General features: G+C 49.5%; 1 protein-coding gene and 1 non-coding gene across 3 annotated transcripts in view; one reads left to right on the plus strand and one right to left on the minus strand.

The window, feature by feature from the left end:
• The window catches only part of ST8SIA5 (ST8 alpha-N-acetyl-neuraminide alpha-2,8-sialyltransferase 5), a 77,775-nt gene that overhangs the window by 39,010 nt on the left and 18,429 nt on the right, over positions 1–20,336 (plus strand). Inside the window, exons 2-3 of one of the 2 annotated variants that reach the window (XM_037805934.1) lie at positions 1,142–1,249; positions 15,994–16,086. In XM_037805934.1, coding sequence (XP_037661862.1) covers positions 1,142–1,249; positions 15,994–16,086 — 201 coding nt within the window. The remainder of the gene's footprint in view (positions 1–1,141; positions 1,250–15,993; positions 16,087–20,336) is intronic. The other variant, XM_037805935.1, reaches the window with a different exon arrangement.
• On the minus strand, positions 59–193 carry LOC119511945. Its single transcript, XR_005212286.1, has one exon. It is a non-coding gene; the product is annotated as a small nucleolar RNA SNORA70 (small nucleolar RNA).

Below are 20,336 nucleotides of genomic sequence, written 5' to 3' on the forward strand. Positions count from 1 at the left end.
CCCATCTGGAGCCTAGATTGGAAATGGCATGAGGTCAGACTGACCATCAACAGGAAAGGGCTGTCTCTAAGGTCCCCTAAGGCGACCCATACAAGCAACAAGTTGCATACACTACTGAGGAGGCTGCTGTCCGTAGCCACTGCACACTGGGCCCCCACGGGGAGCCGGGGACAGTTGGCTTAATAAGCTGCAGGTAGGCTTTGTTTTTTAAGGTGGTTTTAGGTTTACAGAAAAATTGCACAGAAAGTCCAGAGAATTTCCATGTACCATCATTCTCTATTATTAACATCTCGAATTAGTGGGATGCATTGGTTACAACTGATGGACCAATACTGAAGCATTATTATTAACTAAAGTCCACAGTTTACATTAGGGGTCACGCATTGTGTTGTACAGTTCTAAGGGTTCTGACAAATGCATAATGGCATGTATTCACCATTATAGTATCATGCAGAATATTGTCACTCCCCAGAAGTGCCCTGACCTCCACCTGTTCATCCCACACCTTCCTCCTGAACCCCTGGCAAACGCTGATGTTTTTACTGTCTTTATAGTTACCTTATCTGCTTTTTGTCTCCCCAAATTTTGTTGATAGCTGCCTTCCATCACCTCCTTTCCCATGCACACATCCTTATGTGTTCCTTCGCTGCCGTTTTAGTCAGGTTTGGGGAGGGAGCAGAAACAAACCTGTGTTGAGTCCATCGTCTTATGCATTGAAAAACTAGATTTAATTAAAACCTTTGAAACGTGTCTGGCCCTGAACCAGAGGATGAAGTACTGAAGACCAAGAGCTATTCTGATTTAAGTCTTTCTAGAGGCAGAAATTGAGGGAGTGGAGGAGAAAGCTCCCTATAGGAGGTTGGAAAGCTCTGTGACCCTAATCCCTCTAAACCTTAACTTCCTTTGTGTATAGCCTCACTTATAAAGATGAAACGAGGAGATGGGTGTAGAGGAGCAGAGAGTATTGTAAAGGGCTCTGGTTTATTCTTGTCATCCTCCCGTCTAGAGTATCACCATCATCTTCATTTAGTGTATGATCAAGGAGATGTGCCACTTGGGCACAATGGCAGAATGTGGTTCTCTGGTGGAGACTTAACCCAGCCGATGAGTGTGAGTACCGACTGCCTCGTTTTCTCACCAGAGGCCTCCAGTTTGGCTGGCAGAGTGGAGACCAGCTGGCCAATTGGACGGGGCTCTGTAATGTCACCGACGACCAAGCAGTGCAGAGCGGCAGTGACTCCAGCTCCAGGTACAGACCCTGTGGCCCCCGCCCCCTTGCCCACCCCCAGAGTTACCCTTGGGGAAGATGCAGGCTTCTTGCAGTGGCTCAAAGCTTGCCTCCTTTTGGGATCACGTCTTGTCTCCCTTGATGAGGGCTGAGGGGACTTGAAGGGTGAGGGATAGGACCCAACCCAACAAAGTAGAGAGCCCTGAAGTTTGCCCTTGGTGTCTTTAGCCGCCCTCTTCCTGCCCCTTGGAGCCCCCTCCCACCAATCCCATTCCTTGCATGGGTCCAAGGGTCTATCTGTCCCCTCCCCCTGCCCTAGCACCTGCTCTTGGGGAAGGTGGGTGGGACTAACTGTCAGATCCTCTTCCCTGGGTAAGAGGCCTGAGTTTTTGTTGCAATTAATTTTGATACCAAAACATCAAATCATCCCTACAGAGGAGAAGTAATATGTTTTTCAGGTGCCTCTGAAGCTGTTACTTTGCAGATGTTCCTGGGCAGTGGCTGAGACCATTGGTTGGTTCTATTTCTACCTTTATCTACTTCTAGCATCTTTTGTTTTTCCTCCCTCTTTCCACAATTCTGTTTCTTATATCTCTTCCTCGTTTTCTCTACCTATCCCTATTTCTCCTTTCTTGCAGTTACTCTTTCTTGGACTGTGTCTTTTTCTCCTTCCCTATTTCCTTCTGCTCTCCTCCATGTTCTTTTTTCCTTCTCCCTTTCTCAGCTTCCTTTTCCTTTATTTTCTCTTCCTCTCCCCTTCTCGTGATGACTCAGGCCAGCCTCACCTCCCCTCGCAGCTGGGATCACTTAGAGTCAGAGACCACTCCCCCCCACCCCCCACCCCACCCCCGTCCTCTGTCTGTTTGGCTTTGGAGTTAAGGTGCCCTTTACCCAACGTCATTACCAGCTGACTTGATTTGCTTCTGGAGAGCTGCCTCCGGACCAGGTTCCCCATGAGGCACAGGAGGATTGGCATGGCCACTCTTCCCAAATTTTCTGGGACAATCCCAATTTCAAATCCCAATTTCTGGTTGTCCCCTAAAGTAATTAGAACTGAATCTTATGTTGGTGACTTTTGACCTTTGTGTATGAGCAGCTTCTCCCTTCTTTGTATGGGTTGGACAACTCCTGGCATCAGTTTTGTGGGGTTTCGGGAAAAACCTAAGAGGATGCCACAGAAGATGCTCTGCAGAACAAAAAGGCATCATCTCAATTAGCAACTCTCCAAGCCTGGAATATGTGATGCACTTCGTGGTATTATTCACCTACTGAATAATTCAGCGCACACTATATTTTTCTATCTATATTTGTGTGATGTGTTGAAGAGTGGTGCAACCTGGTATCGTTTATTATTAACAGCATTTGGAGGAAAGTCAGGAAGCACCAAATATAACCAGAGGATAAAGAGGGGGAGAAAGAGCAAATGACTCATAAATTGTATACTCAACCAGGAGTCACAAGGAGAAGGAGCACAAATGACCAGTCCGGAAAATTCCAAAATGGACCACAAAGAAAATCCAGGCCAGAAAGTACTCATACAGGCTGTGGTCAGATCTTCTCATGGGAGAGGAGCTGGAAGAAGGACAGGCTGAACTGGAAATGTGTGCATTATGAAATATACATTGGCATACAACACAGAGTGTTGTCCTTAGGGCGACTGCCTCAACGAGCAGAGAGCAATAGTTCTCCATCAGCAGATACTTCTATTTAAGTGGTGCTTTGAACAAGTAGGAGGGTCTTTGAAGTCAGTTCTCATCATGTGTTCAAATTATGTGTTTTTGTTTCTGTCTCCTCCCCTGGACAGTGACTGTGTTTCTTCATCTTTGAACACAGCACCTGGTATTGCCCCTGCCATATAGTAGGTGCTCAATAAATGTTAATTGAATAAAATAATGACTTAAGCAGGAAAATAAGAATAGTCAAGTTCAATTTTGGTGCCTCTGAATCCTCCATTAGAGATTTATTCCTTTGGATTAAATCTTGTCTTTTCTTGGATTGTCTTTGAAAAATTAATTCCCGGAAAGAGGAAATACTTTGGAATCATAAACTCATTCATAATTTGAAATTGTCAGAGAATTTTCTCTTGAGAAGAGCAGGTAGAAGGGAAGACTGAGAGCTTTGGGAAAAGGGAGAATGAACAGGGACATACATAAAAAGTAGAAAGGGGTCACCGAAGACAGATTATATACTTCTGCAGTAACTGAGCAAGCAACCATCAGAGACACCCCCATGGAGCATCAGGCTCTGGGGAAAGGTGGATGGGGTGGGGGTGAGGGAGAGCGCTGTCCTCCCTGGTTGCCTCTGGCCTGGCCTAACTGCCTGTCTGCCCAGGGACGCTCTGAGGGCAGGAGAGGCAGTAGTGCCCTTGGCAGTCTCGGTCCTCTAGGGTGGGGAGCATTGCATCCACTGCCTCAGGGCGTCTCAGGGAGACGTCCCTTCCGGTCAAAGGGGCTGGGGCAGCTGAGGTAGGAGTCCCGCAGAGGCTATCTCAGTCGCCATAGCCAACTCTCATCCTGGCCTGGAGCCACAGTGCAGAGGGCCTCACTCAGCTTCTGCCAGCTGGAACAGGGTCCACAAGTCCTTGTCCTTCTGTCAGTTTTCACCCCCCCCACTCCACCACCTCCTTGAAGCCTTCCCTGATTGCCCTAGTCTACTTTACTCTCCTTTTACTCTACCTGCTATAAGATATGTCTCCACCGAGGACTCTTTCTATCATTATGTACACAGAGAACTCTCTAGCAGATGTGCATAAACCCTTCCGTGTTAGCCCAGGTGTTTCCTAAACCCTCAAGAGCTTCCATCCTGGAAAACTGGGCTGGACTGCCTGTGAGTGCATCCCCAGGGCCCTCTAGCTTCAGGTGCAGCGCACAAGTGGCTTGGCTGGCCAGCCCCCTTGGCCACTTCTTCCAGACCCCACCCCAATGTTGAACCTCCACTGAGAAGGTGAGTGTTGGTGTGGAAAGGAACCCAAGGAACACTTTCCTCTGAGCTCTAGAATGGAGCTGGCCCAGGGCTTTTCCCACCCAAGCTGCTGACTGCTGGGACCACATCCTCCCTATGCTGCTGGTTTCCAGGTTGGGGTGCACAGTACATCCCAAGCAGGTGTAGCCCCAGACTGCTGGCACAAGAGAGCCACCTCCACAGAAGGCCAAGCCCAGGGAGTGTTGAGGGGCTGGCTAGAGCCGCACTCTGGGCTGAGGTCTGTGCACCTAAATGTCCAACATGTTTGCACAACATGGGATGTGGAATTGTCGTATTTTAGAGCTGCAAGGAACTTGATTGAATGCAACTTAGCATTTTTTAAGCTGTATTGAATTGTTCCCTAATTATTTCAAGACAGTGTGTAATTAGGTAAATTGTGCGGTGCAGATGGCGAGGGCTCCAAGAGCTTAGCGTAAAAGTCAGAGACGTTCCCGTGAAGGGGCGACACGTGGCTTGATCTCAGCGCCGAGGCCCATAGCCAGCGTTGGTGGCTCTGAGTGTGCATTGGGCGATTTACATGTGAGATTTCATTTAATCTTCAACCTTCCGGGTGGGTGCTGTCATTACCCTGACTTTACAGATGAGGAAACCGAGTCGCCGAAAAGTTGGGTGGTGAGTGGTGATGCTGGGACACACCTATGCAGTGTGGTTCAGGTGCCCCAGGGGGAATGGGAGGTATGGGGCAGAGGGGCTATCCTGGGTTGCGGAGAGATGAACAGGGGTGGGTGGGTCTCCTCGGCTTTCCTTTCCCAACCCTCTCTTCGACTCCTGCCCTTGGCTCTGCTGGTACAGTCTGGGAGAGGAAGGCCACTATTGATTTAAGTAGCTAATCTCTGTTCAGATCCCTCCCGTGGTGCTGTCATGCTGCAGGGCTGCCTGCAGGCAATATGATCTTCCAGCCCTTTCCCATTTTCTATCTTCCGTGTCTTCTCCTGGCTTGGTTCTTTCCTGATTGTTCTCACTGGAAAATGCTGTGTTCTTCCTGCTCCTGGGGATTCTGCAATTCAAAGAGGAGTCCTTAGGTTAGGGACAACGCTAACATAAGGGGCAATTTTTCTTGGTGGAATTTCAAACCTGGTGATAGTGGGGAGGGTCGGGGCAGCTAGGGGTATGGATTCCTGCCCAGAGGCCTGCAGGCTGGCTTAGTGTAAGCTAAATTGCTTCTGCCAAAAACGACAAAAAAAAAGCTTGGGTTCCATCTACCTGGGAAGAATTTGGAGTCAGGTTTGGCACGCTGTTTGGGGCTGGGTGTTGGAAAAACAAAACAAACAAAAATGGCTCCCCCCACCCCCCCACAACTGTGCACCTGATTTGGGCCTTTAGAGGCCTGACAGGAGATGATGATGCTGCCAACAATGGGGCTGAGGGCATCATGACTCGTGATGTCTCTTCCTGAGCTCCCCTGACCTGTGACCTTTGGCGTCTTGAAGCCCGGAACTTGGATCCTGGGCAAATAATTGCTAACATGAACCTTTCTGTGCCTGTTTCCTCATCTGTAAAATTGTGGTCATTGACCCAACTCAGGTTATCCAAAGCGTGCTCCCTAGTCGGCCTGCTGCCGATGGCTCTCCTCAGGTGAGCGGCTCTAGGTTGCCAAAGCACAGGTTCTTCTGTGCTGGGGGGTGCATGAAGGTTTCCTCCTGCCTTGCTCAGGCACTGTTGGGGTCCTCCGAGTGAACCTCCCAGGTAAAGCCCCTGATTCACGGCCTTATCCTGGGTTTGTAGTGCTTGCCCTCACTGTAGAGAGAGAAGCTGGCTCAGATGAGGGAAGGCTCCTGCCTGGGTCTCTCCCCTCCCCACCCCATGCCAGCTCCCCGAGGACACCCTTCCACCCTTCAGCCACCATCGCCCATTCTCCTCGCTTTCCTATGACGGCTCCCGTGCCCGCTGCCCTCTACATTGTCTTTAAGAACTTTGTACAAGTCATTTAGTAAAGGCCACAGGGAGGAGTGAGACTGAGGAGAGGAATCGACTGAGAGTGGAAAGTGAACAGGTCTGGGTTGGGCTGGGAGGGCCGTGTCACTTGAAGACCAGATCTGGGGAAACTGGCCAGGTGAGGCTCTGAGAGGCTGCTCCGGTTCTCCATTCCCTGTAGCCAGGCATAGCTCTGCACCCCCTTTAATCGATGGCCACAAAGAACCTGCTGGGATAGTAGGGGAGGGGGGCTTGCCAGGCGTCACAGGGCTGGTTTCAACCACGTGGGCCTCCTCGTTAGAAACTGCTTCCTCGTGTTGAGCATAAACCTCCCCTTTCTATTACCTGGGGCTCCTTGGCTTGCTTTCTGGAGCCTCACAGAGCAGGTAAGCCTGGTGCTTCTTCCCCCGGCTGTTCCTTTCCACGTGTGGAGACCACTCCATTTTGTCTGCCTCACTGGGGATCACGTCTTACACTCGGCACACTCCTTCACCTCAAGGCTTTTCTGGCCACCGTCTCCACCTTCTCCCATTTCTGCTCTCACCTCAAGCCGGACCAGTGGGGCTCTGGCCTCCCCATGCCCAATTCCGCCCTTGTCAAGGTCATGCATGTCTCCTAGTTGCTGGACCAAAGGTGCCCTCTCTGTGCTCCTCCTCCTTGACCTCTCACTAGCTCTGGATCGATTCGACCCTTCTGCCCTGGAAGCACTCTTCCCTCGGTTTCCTGGTCCCTGCGCCCTCTGGTTTTCCTCCGGCCTCAGTCTTCTTTGCTGGCTCCTTCTCCTCCATGCAGCATCTGGAGGTTGGAGCTGGCCGCAGACTCGTCAGTGCCTCTTCTCTCCTCTGCACACTCGTCTGGGCTCTCCTCTGCTCTTTGCTCCTTGACTCTAGAAGGTGTATCTGTCTCTAGTCCTGACTGCTGCACTGGACTTCAGCTGTGCGTATCCGACTACCTACCTGACATCTCCTCTCCGATGAGTCATAGTAAGCTTAACACGGCCCAAGAACCTTCAGATTCATACCCAAGTTCTGCTTATCTCCCATCTCCCACCTCCTTAAATGGATCCATGGCCCAACTAGTGGTTCAAGCTAAAAACCCAGGAGTTGCCATTGATTTTTTTTCTCTCTTTCACTTTCTAAATCTTGGCTGTCAGCATGTCCTGTTGGTTCTGTCCTCTAAACTATTTCTTAGGTCTGCCTCCTTCTCTCCATCTCCTTTGCTACCATGTGTTCCAAACCGCCGTCTTCTCATGCTGCAAAAGTCTCCTCTCTCCCTGTTTCCTCTCTCTCCCTTTAGTCTGTTTTCCACACAGCAGCCAGAGTGAATTTTTAAATGAGATCATGTTATTTCCCAGCTTAACTGCTCTGCTGTTCCCATCACCCTTGGTGATCCACTGACCCCACTTGGCTGGTGCGGCTTGCCTCTCTGACCCCATCTCCTCTCACTTCCCATCCCCTCCTCTGCTGCAGCCGCACTGGCCTCCTGGCTGTCCCTCCAGCTCGCCAGCTCTTTCGTTCCTCAGAGCCTTTGTATTACTTGCTGCTCCCTCTCTGGAAAGCTCTCCCCACACATCTGCCCGTTTCTCCATCCTTCTCTTCAGGTCTTTGCTCAAACATCCCTTCCTCAGAAAGTCCTTCCCTGACCTCCCACACCCTTCCGGGTGCCCTCCCGTTTCCCAGCCTGACTAATCCATGGGCAAACAGAGGACTGAATTGTGCCCCTGGCACTGGGATGGCATAGAGGGCTGCTGAGGAAGTAGAAGCAGTGAGATTTGGTAGGAGATGAAGTTGGAGGAGGCAGCTAGGATGCAGCTCTTCGTTTGGGCACTGGGGTGATTGAAACCTACTAGGAGGGTGTTCCGGTTTGCTAATGGTGGTGGGATGCAAAATACCAGAAATGGACCAGCTTTTATAAAGGAGGTTTATTTGGTTACACAGTTACAGTCTTAAGGCCATAGACTGTCCAAGATGAAGTGTCAACAGTCGGGTACCTTCACTGGAGGATGGCCAGTGGCATCCAGAAAACCTGCTGGCTGGGAAGGCACATGGCTAGCATCTGCTCCAGAGTTCTGGTTTCAAAATGGCTTTCTCCCAGGACATTCCTCTCTAGGCTGCAGCTCCTCAAAAATGTCACTCTTAGTTGCTCTTGGGGCATTTGTCCTCTCTTAACTTCTCTGGAGCAAAAGTCTGCTTTCAAAGGTCATCTCCAAAATGTCTCTGTAAGCTGCAGCTCCTCTCTCAGCTTCTTTGCATTCTTCAAAGTGTCCCTCTTGGCTGTAGCAAGCTGGCTCCTTCTGTCTGAGCTTATATAGTGCTCTAGTAAACTAATCAAGGCCCACACTGAAGGGACAGGGCCACAATTCCATGGAAATTATCTAATCAGAGTTATCACCTACATTTGGGTGGGGTGCATCTCCATGGAAACAATCAATCAAAGAATTACAATCTAATCAGCACTAATGTGTCTGCCCCCACAAGATTGCATCAAAGATAATGGCGTTTTGGAGGACCTAATACATTCAAACTGGCACAGAGGGGTATTGACAGAGCAAGTGTGGAGGGCCAACCAGGGCCGTCTTAGACCCACTGAGGCGCCCCAGGCTGCTGAACTGAATTTTACGTCGGGAAGCTGTTCAGGGCTCCCAGGTCTGGCTCTGAAACTGGGGCCACTGCATATGCACTCCTCCAGGGAGTGTACTAGCCACTGGATTGGGGCCTGCACACCTGCTGGTTGGAGGAAGGAGGCGTGACCCTCAGCAGCAGGCCTTGCCCCAACACTGCCTCTGCCACCTCCAGAATGACACTGCAGGGTGGGAGTGAGGCTCACGCGTGGAGCAGATTGGCCCCAGGACCATCAGGGGTTGCATTCAGAACATCAGGCTTTTCAGCTTTCAATTCTGATATCTCAGTGAGTTCTGGTGAGTCCTGTGGCCAGGTGAGGAAGCTGGGATCCAGAGAGGGTGAGGGAAGGCCAAGGCCACAGAGCCAGGTCTCTCCATTACCTTGGCAGCATCTTCCCCTGGCAGCTGTGAACAGCAGAGCCCTTCTTGCCTTTCTCTGTTTACCTCTTTTGGAAGACACTCGAGTCCCTTTGAATTGTCAGGCTGCAATTTTCCGACTCTGATTTCTGTGCATTTGCTCTGATGGGTGATGTGATATCTCGAGATGGCAGCTGTTCTGGCTCTAGAAATAGCACTGAGCTCACTGAAGGACTGTCACCCTTGGGATTGTGTGTGTGTGTGTGTGTGTGTGCGTGTGTGCTGGGGACAGGGGTGCTGCTTCCTGAAAAAACCCCCAGAAAACCATGGCTTGTCAGAGGCAGGGAGAGGGAGAGCACCGAATGATTAAGAGCCTAGGTTCTGGGCTTAGAGACTGAGGTTCATTTTCTCCGGCCACATTTACTGGCTGAATGACCTTAGACAAGTTACTTTTCCTCTTGCCTGAGTATTGGGAATAAAATGCCTCATGAGGTGTTGAAAGGAGTAAATGAGACAAAGTATCAGGGTTGCCATGTACAGTTGTGCAGGGTGGGCACTGCACAAAGACACTCAGCCCAGGGGGCAAGTGCAGTTTTTGAAATCCAGCTCACTCCAACCTGACAAGCCTGGTGTTCTAGTTTGCTAATGATGCCATTATGCAAAATACCAGAAATGGATGGGCTTTTATAAAGGAGGTTTATTTGGTTACAAATTTACAGTCTGATGCCATGAAAATGTCCAAATTAAGGCATCAACACAAGTATACCTTCACCAAAGGAAGGCCAATGGCATCTGGAAAACCTGTTAGCTGGGAAGGCATGTGGCTGGCATCTGCTGATCCCAGGTTGTGTTCCAGCTCCTCACTTAGCTCCTGTACATTCTTCATAATGTTGCTCTTGGGGCATTTTGTTCTCTCTTAACTTCTCTGGAGCAAAGTGTCAGCAAAATTCTGCTTTCAATGGCCATCTCCAAAATGTCTCTCTTGGTGCCAGTAGCAAGCTCCTTCTGTCTGTGAGCTCTTATAGGACTTCAGTGATTTAATTAAAACCCACACTGAATAGGTGGGGCCACACCTCCATGGAAATAATCCCCCTGAAGGTATTACCCACAGTTGGGTGGGTCACATCTCTATGGAAACAACCTAATCCACGGATTCCAACCTAATCAACACTAATACATCGGCCCCCACAAGATTGCCATGAATTATGTGGTGTTTTGGGGGACATAATACATCCAAACTGGCACACCTGGCATGTGACTTAATTTATCTGGAGGAAGAGATATGTTTTTCTAATTTGCAAATTATGCATCTAGGATAGTGGTGTTTCTGTCCAGTATGGAATCAATATCAGCTCCTGTGGTTCCCTGAGACTCAGCCGGACCAGCTTCCCTGACACCCATGGCTAGTGGAGGCCTAGCAGGCGTGCTCTTGCATGCCATGGGGACTCCCTGGACTCTGGTGTTTTGAACACCAGTGGTATCTGGAGAGCAGAGAAGTGGGTTAGATAGAAGGTCGAAGGCATGAGCTTCATCTCGTGCGAGCCCATGGTTGCGGGGGTCCACGGGACTGTGGCAGACTCCGTGGCCCTGGAGAATCTCTGGAAAGGGGACCAGGCCAGCACAGAAGCCCTCTGTGAGGCAGGCACTGCCGGGAAAGGCTGGTCGGAGTTATATAGCCAGGCTCTCTGTGGGCCAGCAGCCCCTGGGCCTGCTGAAATGAAGCCTCCTCAGCCTGCAAAGCTGATTACAATCCCTGAGGACTCAGAGACAAAGGGGGCAGGACGGACACAGCCTGGCACCAGCTGGAAGCTGAGGGGCATCTGAGAGGAGCTAGGCTGGGACTATTTATACCTGCAAGGGCACCTGAATGTGGTGCAGGGTCCCCTCCTCCCCTCTGAGCTGGGTAGAGATAGTCTTTCCAGAACTGAAAGAAGAGATAGTGACTCACCTTGGGAATTTGAGGCTGGAGAAATGGTTTGTCTCAAGCTTCTAGCAGGTTAGGGGGAGGCTTGCGGTATTTGGAGGGTGGGCCCTGACCTAAAGTAAAGGGCATTTATTAGTGGTTTCCAAAAATAAAGGCATCATATCCACATTACAGAAAACATATACAAATACAGAAAAGTTTTTAAAAAATCACTCACAATCCTATCACCCAGGGAAACCCATTATTAATATTTTGTTACAATTTTTCCCTTTTCCCAGTTTTTGCTTTTTTTGGAGCTCATACAGTTTTGTAACTTGTGTTTTTTCATGCAATGTTATGTGAGTATCTTCCCTTTTCATTACACAAAAAATTAAAGCATCATTATTGATGTCTGTGTCCAGACCCAAGAGGGATTTCTGTGGCTTCCTCCAGAACTCAGTCCTTAATGTCCTGCCAGAAGCAGAATCCAGGGGTGGCCCTGCATGGCAGTGTTTCTCATAATCTTATTTCCTCGTCCACCATTTTTAGAGGCCGTGATGGAGTAATATAGTCCCCCAAAGTACTACCCAGGTAGGATGGAGAGGGAAGCAAGGGCTCTTAGCTCATTTCCCAGATGGGAAAACTAGGGTTTTAGATCCAGGCATGGAGCAGGTACCATGTGGAATCTGCCACAGAGCTGCGGTGGTCAAGGACATCCCTTCGTCCCAGCAGAACTTGGCCTTCTCTGTAGGGTGGCAGGGGAGAGGTTCACTGATAGCAGCAGAGGAGGATGCCAGTCAATCCAGATGGTGGAAAAACTTCCTGAGTTATGCATCCCTGACTCAGCTCTGCTGTCACCCAGCTGAGGGGCTGTAAGCAAGTCTCTGGCTTCCTGGCCACCCCCCACCCCGGGGCATCCACTGGTGTCAGTTGCTCTTTAGTGGCAGGAAGGAGGTGGAGGTTGGGGAATGGACATGTCCTGTGTGCTGGGCACTGTGCTCGTGCTTCCCAGACATTCTCATCAATCTCTTATCTCAACCCTGTCACACAGGTACTGCATTTTTTTTTTTTTTAATGCTTATTTTACAGATGAGGGAATGGAGGCTCAGAAAAGTGACAGGCCCAAGTGGGCTCCTGAGGAGCAGAGGAGGGACATGAACCCAGTTCCAAAAGCTTTGCCATCTGACAGCCACCAAACACTCGACTTAGGATCCTTTGGGGTCGTTATAATGCCCGGTCCAGGAGCTAAGAGATGATGGGAATTCAGGACCAAGGGGGGCTGGGTGGGGACTGGAGGAGGCAAGGCAGGGGCGGCTTTGTGGAGGAAGTGAGGGGCTGGTGGATCAAAAGGGAGTTGCTGCTTGGTTTTAATTTCCTTTGAGCATTTCTTCCTCTTGTTTGTTGTGGATCAACAAGTTCTTGTTTTGCTCTGGCTTTGTGAGTGAATAGGAAACACCGAGGGACCTGTATTTCTGTATTTTAGTGACAAAACCACCTCATTCAAACGCTCGATGATTTTTTGTTTTTGTTATTTAGCTTTGCTTTTTTTTTTTTTTTTTAAGTTTTCTGTAGTGATGTATATACAATTCAAGATTTCTTATATTAATCACTTTCAGGTATACTACTCAGTGATATTAATAACTGTCACAATGTTGTGCTACCATCACCAACATCCACTTCCCCAAAACATTTCATCACCTCAACCAGAAACTCTGCACCCATTAAGCAATAACTCCCCATTCTCCTTATTCTCCAGCCCCTGGTAATCTGTAATCTACTCTCCATCTGTATGAATTTACTTATTCTAGGTATTTCATGTAAGTGAGATCAAAAAAATATTTATCTTTTCATGTCTGGGTTATTTTACTCAGCATGATGTCTTCAAGTTTCATTCATGTTGAAGCATAATCAGAACTTCATTCCTTTTATGGATGAATAATGTTCCAATGTATGTATTTACCACATTTTGTTTATCCGTTCATCTGTCGATGGACACTTGGGTTGCTTCTACCTTTCGGCTATTGTGAATAATGCCACTATGAACATTGCTGTGCAAATACCTGTTCAAGTCCTTGCTTTCAATTCTTTTGAAAGAAGTGGGATTTTGGGTCATATGGTCATTCTATGTCAACTTTCTGAAGAATCACCAAACTGATTTCCACAGTAGCTACATCACAAACAGCTCGTTTTAAGGAGGAAAAGAATGAGGTCCAGAGAGGAGAAATGATTTGCCCAAAGTCATACACATCATTTAGACGCAAATCTGAGACATGATTGCCAGTCTTGAGTCCTTGAGAACTCTAGGATAAGTCCCCTCCTAATTATCTCCTGCATCATTTGAATCTGGAGCTTTTCTTAGTAGCAGCCTGGGAACATGGCTTCAGGTAACCCAGAGGATTCCTCTGGTTGCCAAGGGTGATCTTTGTGAGAAGACACCAGACCTCACTGCTATGTGACTGGTAAACTGCATGAGTTACAGCCAAGGTCCTGGACTTTTTGTGTGGTCCAAGGCTGGCCCTTATATTGGGCCTGATTCTTAGTTGCAGATAACAAATTCATTTTAGCTAATTAAAGCAGAAAGTGACTTATTCAGGTTATAACTAGCTCACAGAATCACAGAATCATTGGAAAGACTGAAGAAAGACTTCAGGCTGAGCTTCTAGGAAAGCCTCCTCAAAGTGCATGGTGAAATGTGGTCGTTGAGAAAGCTGCTGCCTCTGATGTAATCAGGAAGCTGCTGCCACATTCTCCGAGAGCCATGCCACCTCCACCACCTCCTGCGCCTGCAGAGGGATGCCATGAGCCTTGCCACTCTTCTCATGCAACATGGTTCCCAGTCCAGATCTCATGCCCATGCTTCTGATGGGTTGAACCTAAATCACATCTACAACCCCAGCTGCAGGGGAGTCTGGGAAAGGTAGTTTTAGCTTGCTTGCCCCTCTAGTACAGAAGGCATTCCAGAGGGGTATTGCAACAGGTGTTGGGTGCCTCTATCCACAGTATCCACCTTCTACCTCTCTTTTTAAAATAAACTCTTTGAGACATAATTCACACACCATGTGATTCAACCATTTCAAGTGTGCAATTCAGCGGGTTGTCTAGTATATTCACAGCATTGTACACTGCAATCAATCTTAGAATATTTTGATTACTACAAAAAGTAATCCTATACCCATTAGCAGTCACTCTCCATTTCTCCCCAAACTCTCCCTCCACCCCCTAGACAACCACCAGTTTATTTCCTGTTTGAATTGGGTACTGAAGGAACACTGTGAGTTTGCTGGGTGAGAAAGATAGAGAAGGGAGTTCCAAAACCCAAGGGAAACAGAAAAAGGTGAGTGATATTTGGGGTCCTGGCTACCTAGTTCTTTTTTAGCTCTTTTTAAATTCTTTTATGACATGAAAACATGGAGCCAATTTATTTTGTAAATAGGAGTCAATTTATTGGGTAAATGTTTTAATATTTCTAAAGCAGCATGTACAGAAGTTTGTGTACGTAAGTTATGCATGTAAGTGTTCATATGAGATAGCTGTGGTCTTGTGTTGGGAAGGTTTCTGGCAAATGCTCAAGAGATGACCCTTTTAAATCATTCACAATGGCTTGCAGAGCCCAGCAGTAGCCCCGTGGCTCCCCAACTTCTGATTCTCCAGGGCTGGCTGTCACAAGGCCATTCACCCCAAGTTTAGTGTGACTTGACTGTGCAGGGGGCTTGTTTCTGTGGGGTTGAGGCTGTAATAGGACCCAATCCTCCCAGCTTAATCTGGCCCAGTCAGAGAGCTCAGCCATGGCTTCTTCTGAACAACCTCTAGGAAGAGAGAGGCCAGGCAGGCGAGGGATCATCTATCCTCTCCTTTGGGACACCCCACCATGCCCCAGTGGCTGAGCCATTGTATCTGTCCTTAGGGAGCTCAGAAGGAACTCCTGTCATCTCAGTGGGAACACCTCCCCCCCTCTCCCCAGCCAGGAGGATGCTCTACCTGCTTTGGGCTGCTATGAACTGGCAGGTATGATGAGGGGAGTCTTTGAAGGTGACTCCTTGCCCAGTGGCTGTGGGAAGCTGTGGGAAGCCAGAGATCCCTTTCTAGGGGACACCAGCTGAGTGAGCGATGGCAGACTAGTCAGTGCACAGATTCACATCCTAGTGTTGCTGCCTACCAGCTATATAGGTGTGTGTGAACCTGCTGCGGATGCTTATGGTGACCACTTTCCTCCTAGCCTAGCTATAAAGATTAAAAGTCAGTCCAGCCACGTCAAGTGTTGGGCCCATCACATGGTAAGGGCCCAGTAAGCTCTGGGTGAAACTCTCATTATTGTACTGTATGAAGCTGGTGGAAGGGACCCAGAGAGCGAGCTGTGTCCTGAGGGGACTGTGGCATGCCTGAAGCCAGCTGATGCTGGGAAGGGCTTGGACTCCTCTGCCCTCAGATCTAGACCAAGGCCTGGCCTTGCCCTGCACCACAGTGTGACCTGGAACTGGGTCTGCTTAGCCTCAGTTTTCTCATCTGTCAAATGGGGAAAAAGAAACTTCAACCTCATCTCCATCACAGTGTGAGAAAGATCAAGTGAGCTAATAGAAAGGCAATGCTTTATAAAGTAGAACATGCAGAGAAAGCTCAGCTCCGCTTGTGGCTGTCCTTGTATGATGCTTTCCCAAGAGGAGGAGGAAGGAGAATTGGGCAGGGAAGGGCAGGATGGGCTGATGAACTGAAGTCAAACTGCCCCAGCCTCCCAGTGCTGCCTCCTGAAATGACTGATTTCTCTGATCACAGGGAAGAGACAACAGGTGCCCAGAACATCTGCCCCCTCCTTCTCGCTTTTTCAGCCACAAACTTGAAACCAATTCTGCTTCTGAATTTCAGTATTTGCTGTAAATGCTTATCCTCCCAGGGGCAGTAGGGTGCTGTGAGTAATCCAGCCCACAGTGGTCCAGCCTGGAGCCCCCACACCAGTCTTCTGCGGGCCTAATCTCTGTCCCTGTTGGTTTCCAGGTACTTTGAATTTTACGAGGGACCTTTTGAATATAATTCCACAAGATGCCTGGAGCTGAGGCACGAAATCCTGGAAGTGAAGGTGCTGTCCATGTGAGTGTGGCCGGATGGGCCTGCAGGCAGGGTGGTGGGTGCACAATGCACAGGAGGTGGGGCAGGGCCAGGGGGACAGGAGCGGGCAAGGGCGGAAGGAAACAGGAAACACCGTGTGAATGCCGGGCCCGTGGCATTCAGAAAGCCCTGGAAGGCTGGGCTGTGGTGCTGACTGGGCTGTTCTATGGAAAAGGCCAGGTCCGCAAGGGCACCTCTGGTGGCTCAGTGTTCAGTCCCCGTCTCAGTGACCTTCCCCTTATTATCGTACTTGGTTTCCTCTTGTAGAAATAGAGGAGGGCACAGGGGCGTCTTACCTGAAACTCTGTAGCTTGTGCTGTAGGGTCGAGCATTGCCGTCTTGATACAGCCTTTCAAAATTTTATTTTCATTAAAAATGTTTTGGGTTTTTGTTATTTAAATGATACAAAATTCAAGTGGTGCAAAAGGATATACAATAAAAAATCTTCTCACAGCCACAGCAGCAATCAATGGAGTGTGCCCTTCCAGAATCTATCCATAAACAAGCTTATATAAAGATATTCTTTAAAGAGTTTTCAACACAAATGGTAAAAGGAACTGCGCCTTTCCAAGCCCACTCAACAGCATGTCACCCATGGTTCTTTTACATCCTAAGGGAGGAAAAGCACATTCAGTGCTCAACATTTTGTCGTGTCCGTGCTGACCCCAGCTTTCCCTCCCTGGTGTGACTGCCATGGCTCCAGTATACCCACTTAGAGGAATCTGTGTCGCGTTAGTCAGGACAGGATCGACATTTATTTGAAAATTTATTTGGATGTGGAAGAAATACAGTTTATCCCAACTCAGGCAGTGTTGGGTGTATGTATGAATTCACGGCTTCTTGACACAACCGCAGCAACTGCTACCCGTGGCCCAGCAGAGGCCACCGCTCCTTCCGCTGCTTGGCCTGGTGTCCAGGGAGTGGGTGATGGAAAGAGCATGGACGTGGGGCCAGGCCGACCTGGGATGGAAAGCCGACTCCAGGCCTTGCCATCCCTGCATCTTCATACAAGTCACTTAACCTCTCTGAACTTTTCTTTACCTATAAAAATGGCGACTCTGTGACCTACCTTTTAACGGTTGCTGTAAAGACTAGCTGAAGTAATGTCCGTGGAAGGGGATAGCCCAGCAAGGGCTGATGTTAATGTCCCTCCCTCCCTTCCCACCCCACTCCTTTCTTTCCTTTCTGGAACCAGCAGCAGCAGCTTTTCTGCACTGTCATAAACATAGCAGCTTCTGGAAAGCACCAAGGATGAGACCACGTGCCCAGCTGGGGTTAGCTGCGCTGCCTCTGGTCCCTGTGGTGCCCTCTCTAGCGGTAACTGTGTGAGGCAGCTGTCCCCACCCCACCCTGCAGTGCCGCTGAGTGCCGTGGCCCTGCCCTCATGGAGCTCACAGCCCAGTGGCAGTCAGACATGAAGAGCAAAGCACCCTGAGGAGCCAAGGGATGTCAGAGAACTGGACCTAGGCTGGGGGTGGGGGGAGGCTGGGGTCTGAACACTGATGGGAGTTAACCAGACCAGCAGGATTCCGAACAGAGAGAACAGTCTGCACAAAGGCGCTGTGCCCGGAGCTGCCGCGGCGTCAGGCAGCCCGAGTGCCAGCGGGAGAGGGAGGACGGGCAGCCATGTTGCTAGGGGGCCAGGCTGGGGGCAGTTGGTGGGACCTTGCAGACCGGGATTTGGATTTTATCTGCATCCGTGGGTAGTGGGAACTCGCAGGAGGAGTTTTAAGTGGTGTTTTGAAACATTCAGCTGCTGAGTTCTGATTTAGCTGCCAGAGGGCCACCCAGACCTCAGCTAAGAGCCAAATTCCTAAGCCCATAAGCAAAGAGCCTTTAGCTTTTTTACAGAATTCAGAAAGTTTAGGTCTTTAAATGTTTTCTTTTACTGGGCGTTCTTGTTAAGAGCATGCCTTAGATATTTCAAAGGGTAAATGATTTTTTTTTAGAATTTTGTAACATGGACCGTCTCCGCATGGTTGCTTCAAGGTCTGGGCAGGAAGCCCTGAGGAGCCCCGGGAGGCTCGAAGCCGTGAACTGGTCACCCTTCCTGCTACCCCCCCATCCCTCTACCCTTGTGTTTTCTGTATATTGGTGTCAGTTCCCTTCCGTTTAGGGAGCAAATTAGAAATCGCCTGGGCCGCTTGTTTCCGGCCCACACACCAGCTTCGTGGGTGTGATGGGAGCCGTATAGCTCCCCTCGGTCTGTGCCACCCTTTGGCCCTTGTCACGTACTTTCATGGTGGTGGTGTTTGGGCCGCTCCTGGTGTGGCTTTAGTTCTCCTCTCCAGTCTCTTCCGGCTGGACCCCAGGGCTGAGCAGCCATCTCAGCGGTGGCCTCTGGCCTGGCTGGGCCTGGCCCACACTGCATTGCCTGGTCCCCTCTGTGGCATTGCTGTCTCCGAGGTCCCAAGCCCCTGAGCTCTAGGCCCTGGCAGTACTGGGGCTCTGAGGGGGGGCGGGGGTGTGGCTCCTGGGGCTGCTCACGGGGCATCTGCAGGTGAGCCTGGGGTCAGCGTCCCCTTTTCTGAGTTCTCCTGCCCCCCAGGCTCTGCCGGGTCCTCCAGGGCTGAAATGGGAGAGCCCCCCATGCCAGCCTCTGATCCCCGTGGTTCCCACCTGCCTGGGGGCCCATGGCCCTGCTGTTTCCAGCCCTGCAAAATGATACCCACTGCCAAGAAGCTGAGTCTTTGGGAAAAGGTTAAATCCCCATCTGTGAATTGAGGGGGCTGGCAGAGGCACCCCAAATTTCTTAAGGCTCCCTGAATGTCAGCTGGTGTTCTGTCTGAGGAGACAGGGAGGTGTGTGATTCATCTGGGAATGATTTTTTTGATCCAAAATTGTTCAAATCCACGGTAAAAATCAGTCAGCCGGAAAATTCCCACATGGAGAATGCCTTGTTCCCTGACAATGTCAGACACATGAAAACACATTGTTGCTAATCCTGGTTAAAATTACGTGCACCTGATTTTAGTCATTCTAGAGCCTTCTTTATTTTTAAACCAGTTGCTGCCTGTGCCCATACCCAGATGAGGGGGGGGCATGCCTAAGAGCTCCCCCTGCCCACCTCTCCTACTGCCCCTTCCCCATCTTTCTGGGTCTGCAAACCCCACACCCAGCCAAGCACTGGGACAAGGAGCCTGCCTCCCCTGCCAGGCCAGGGGTCCCTTTGGGGCATGGAGTACACTCAGGACATGGTTGTTAAAGAAATGGGTGGATGGAGGAAGTGGGTGAGACCTGGGTGAAAACAGAGGAGGCCATGGATGAAAAGGGGGAGAAAGAAGCGGGGAGCTAGTGAGCAAGCGAGAAACCATTGTCATCTCACTATCATCACCAGAGCTCGCACATGGCCAGAAAAATCAAGCAGTACTCGAAAGCATTTCACAAAAAGCAACAGCTTCTGCCCCATGCCTTCCCAACCCAGCCCAGCTCTTTTTAACTCTTGACTGTTTCTTCTGGTAATTACCTCCATATCTCTCAATACTATGTGGATCCCGCTACTTCTTGACTTATCACCTTTACCCAGTACTTACTGATGTCGTGCCACGGTGGGTGAGGTTTCAGCTTTCTTACACCACTCTCAACCTCCTCCCCACATTTCCTCAGTGGAGGGATATTGCTGTTTTTAGTTCTTCTATCAATGGATCATCTAAGTAACTGTATTTCTTATTCTACCACACATAGGCAGTGTCCCTTGACCCTGTCTTTTGTACCTCTACTTTTCAGTTTCTTCCTCCAGACTTGGCTTCAGTCATCCATGAGTTTACTTTTAAAAGGTCAAGTCCAAACATTTGCATCATCTGTTTGTAACCATAACAACTCTTTGGGCTTTCTCTATAGGTTGACTCTAAAATGTAAAGGTCAGCAAATAGTGCTTCCATTATTGGGTGATGAAGATATTGTTCTCAGTAAGGCTAGGAGGGCACTCTGCCTCCATCTCCTTTCGTGCACAGTTTTGTGTTTTTTTCTCCCTTTCTCAGAGCTCCAAGTTACTCTTTCCCCCACTGAACTCCTTGTCTCTGTCATGTCCTATTTTTTCCCTGTCTCTCTAGCATCAGGCGTTCCTTTGGGTTTCCCATGGCCCTCCATCCTCTTGCTCCAGTTTAGACAGGAAGCTTTCTTTGACAGGGCTTTTTCTTTTCTTTAGACAGGCTGTTGTCCTAGGACTTCCTTTCCCAGCCTTTTTAGGTTGGGTTTGCCTTGGCCTTGAACCTATCGCTTCTTCTTTCTTG

This window comes from Choloepus didactylus, chromosome 16 (assembly GCF_015220235.1).
Source record: "Choloepus didactylus isolate mChoDid1 chromosome 16, mChoDid1.pri, whole genome shotgun sequence".
Taxonomy (NCBI): domain Eukaryota; kingdom Metazoa; phylum Chordata; class Mammalia; order Pilosa; family Megalonychidae; genus Choloepus; species Choloepus didactylus.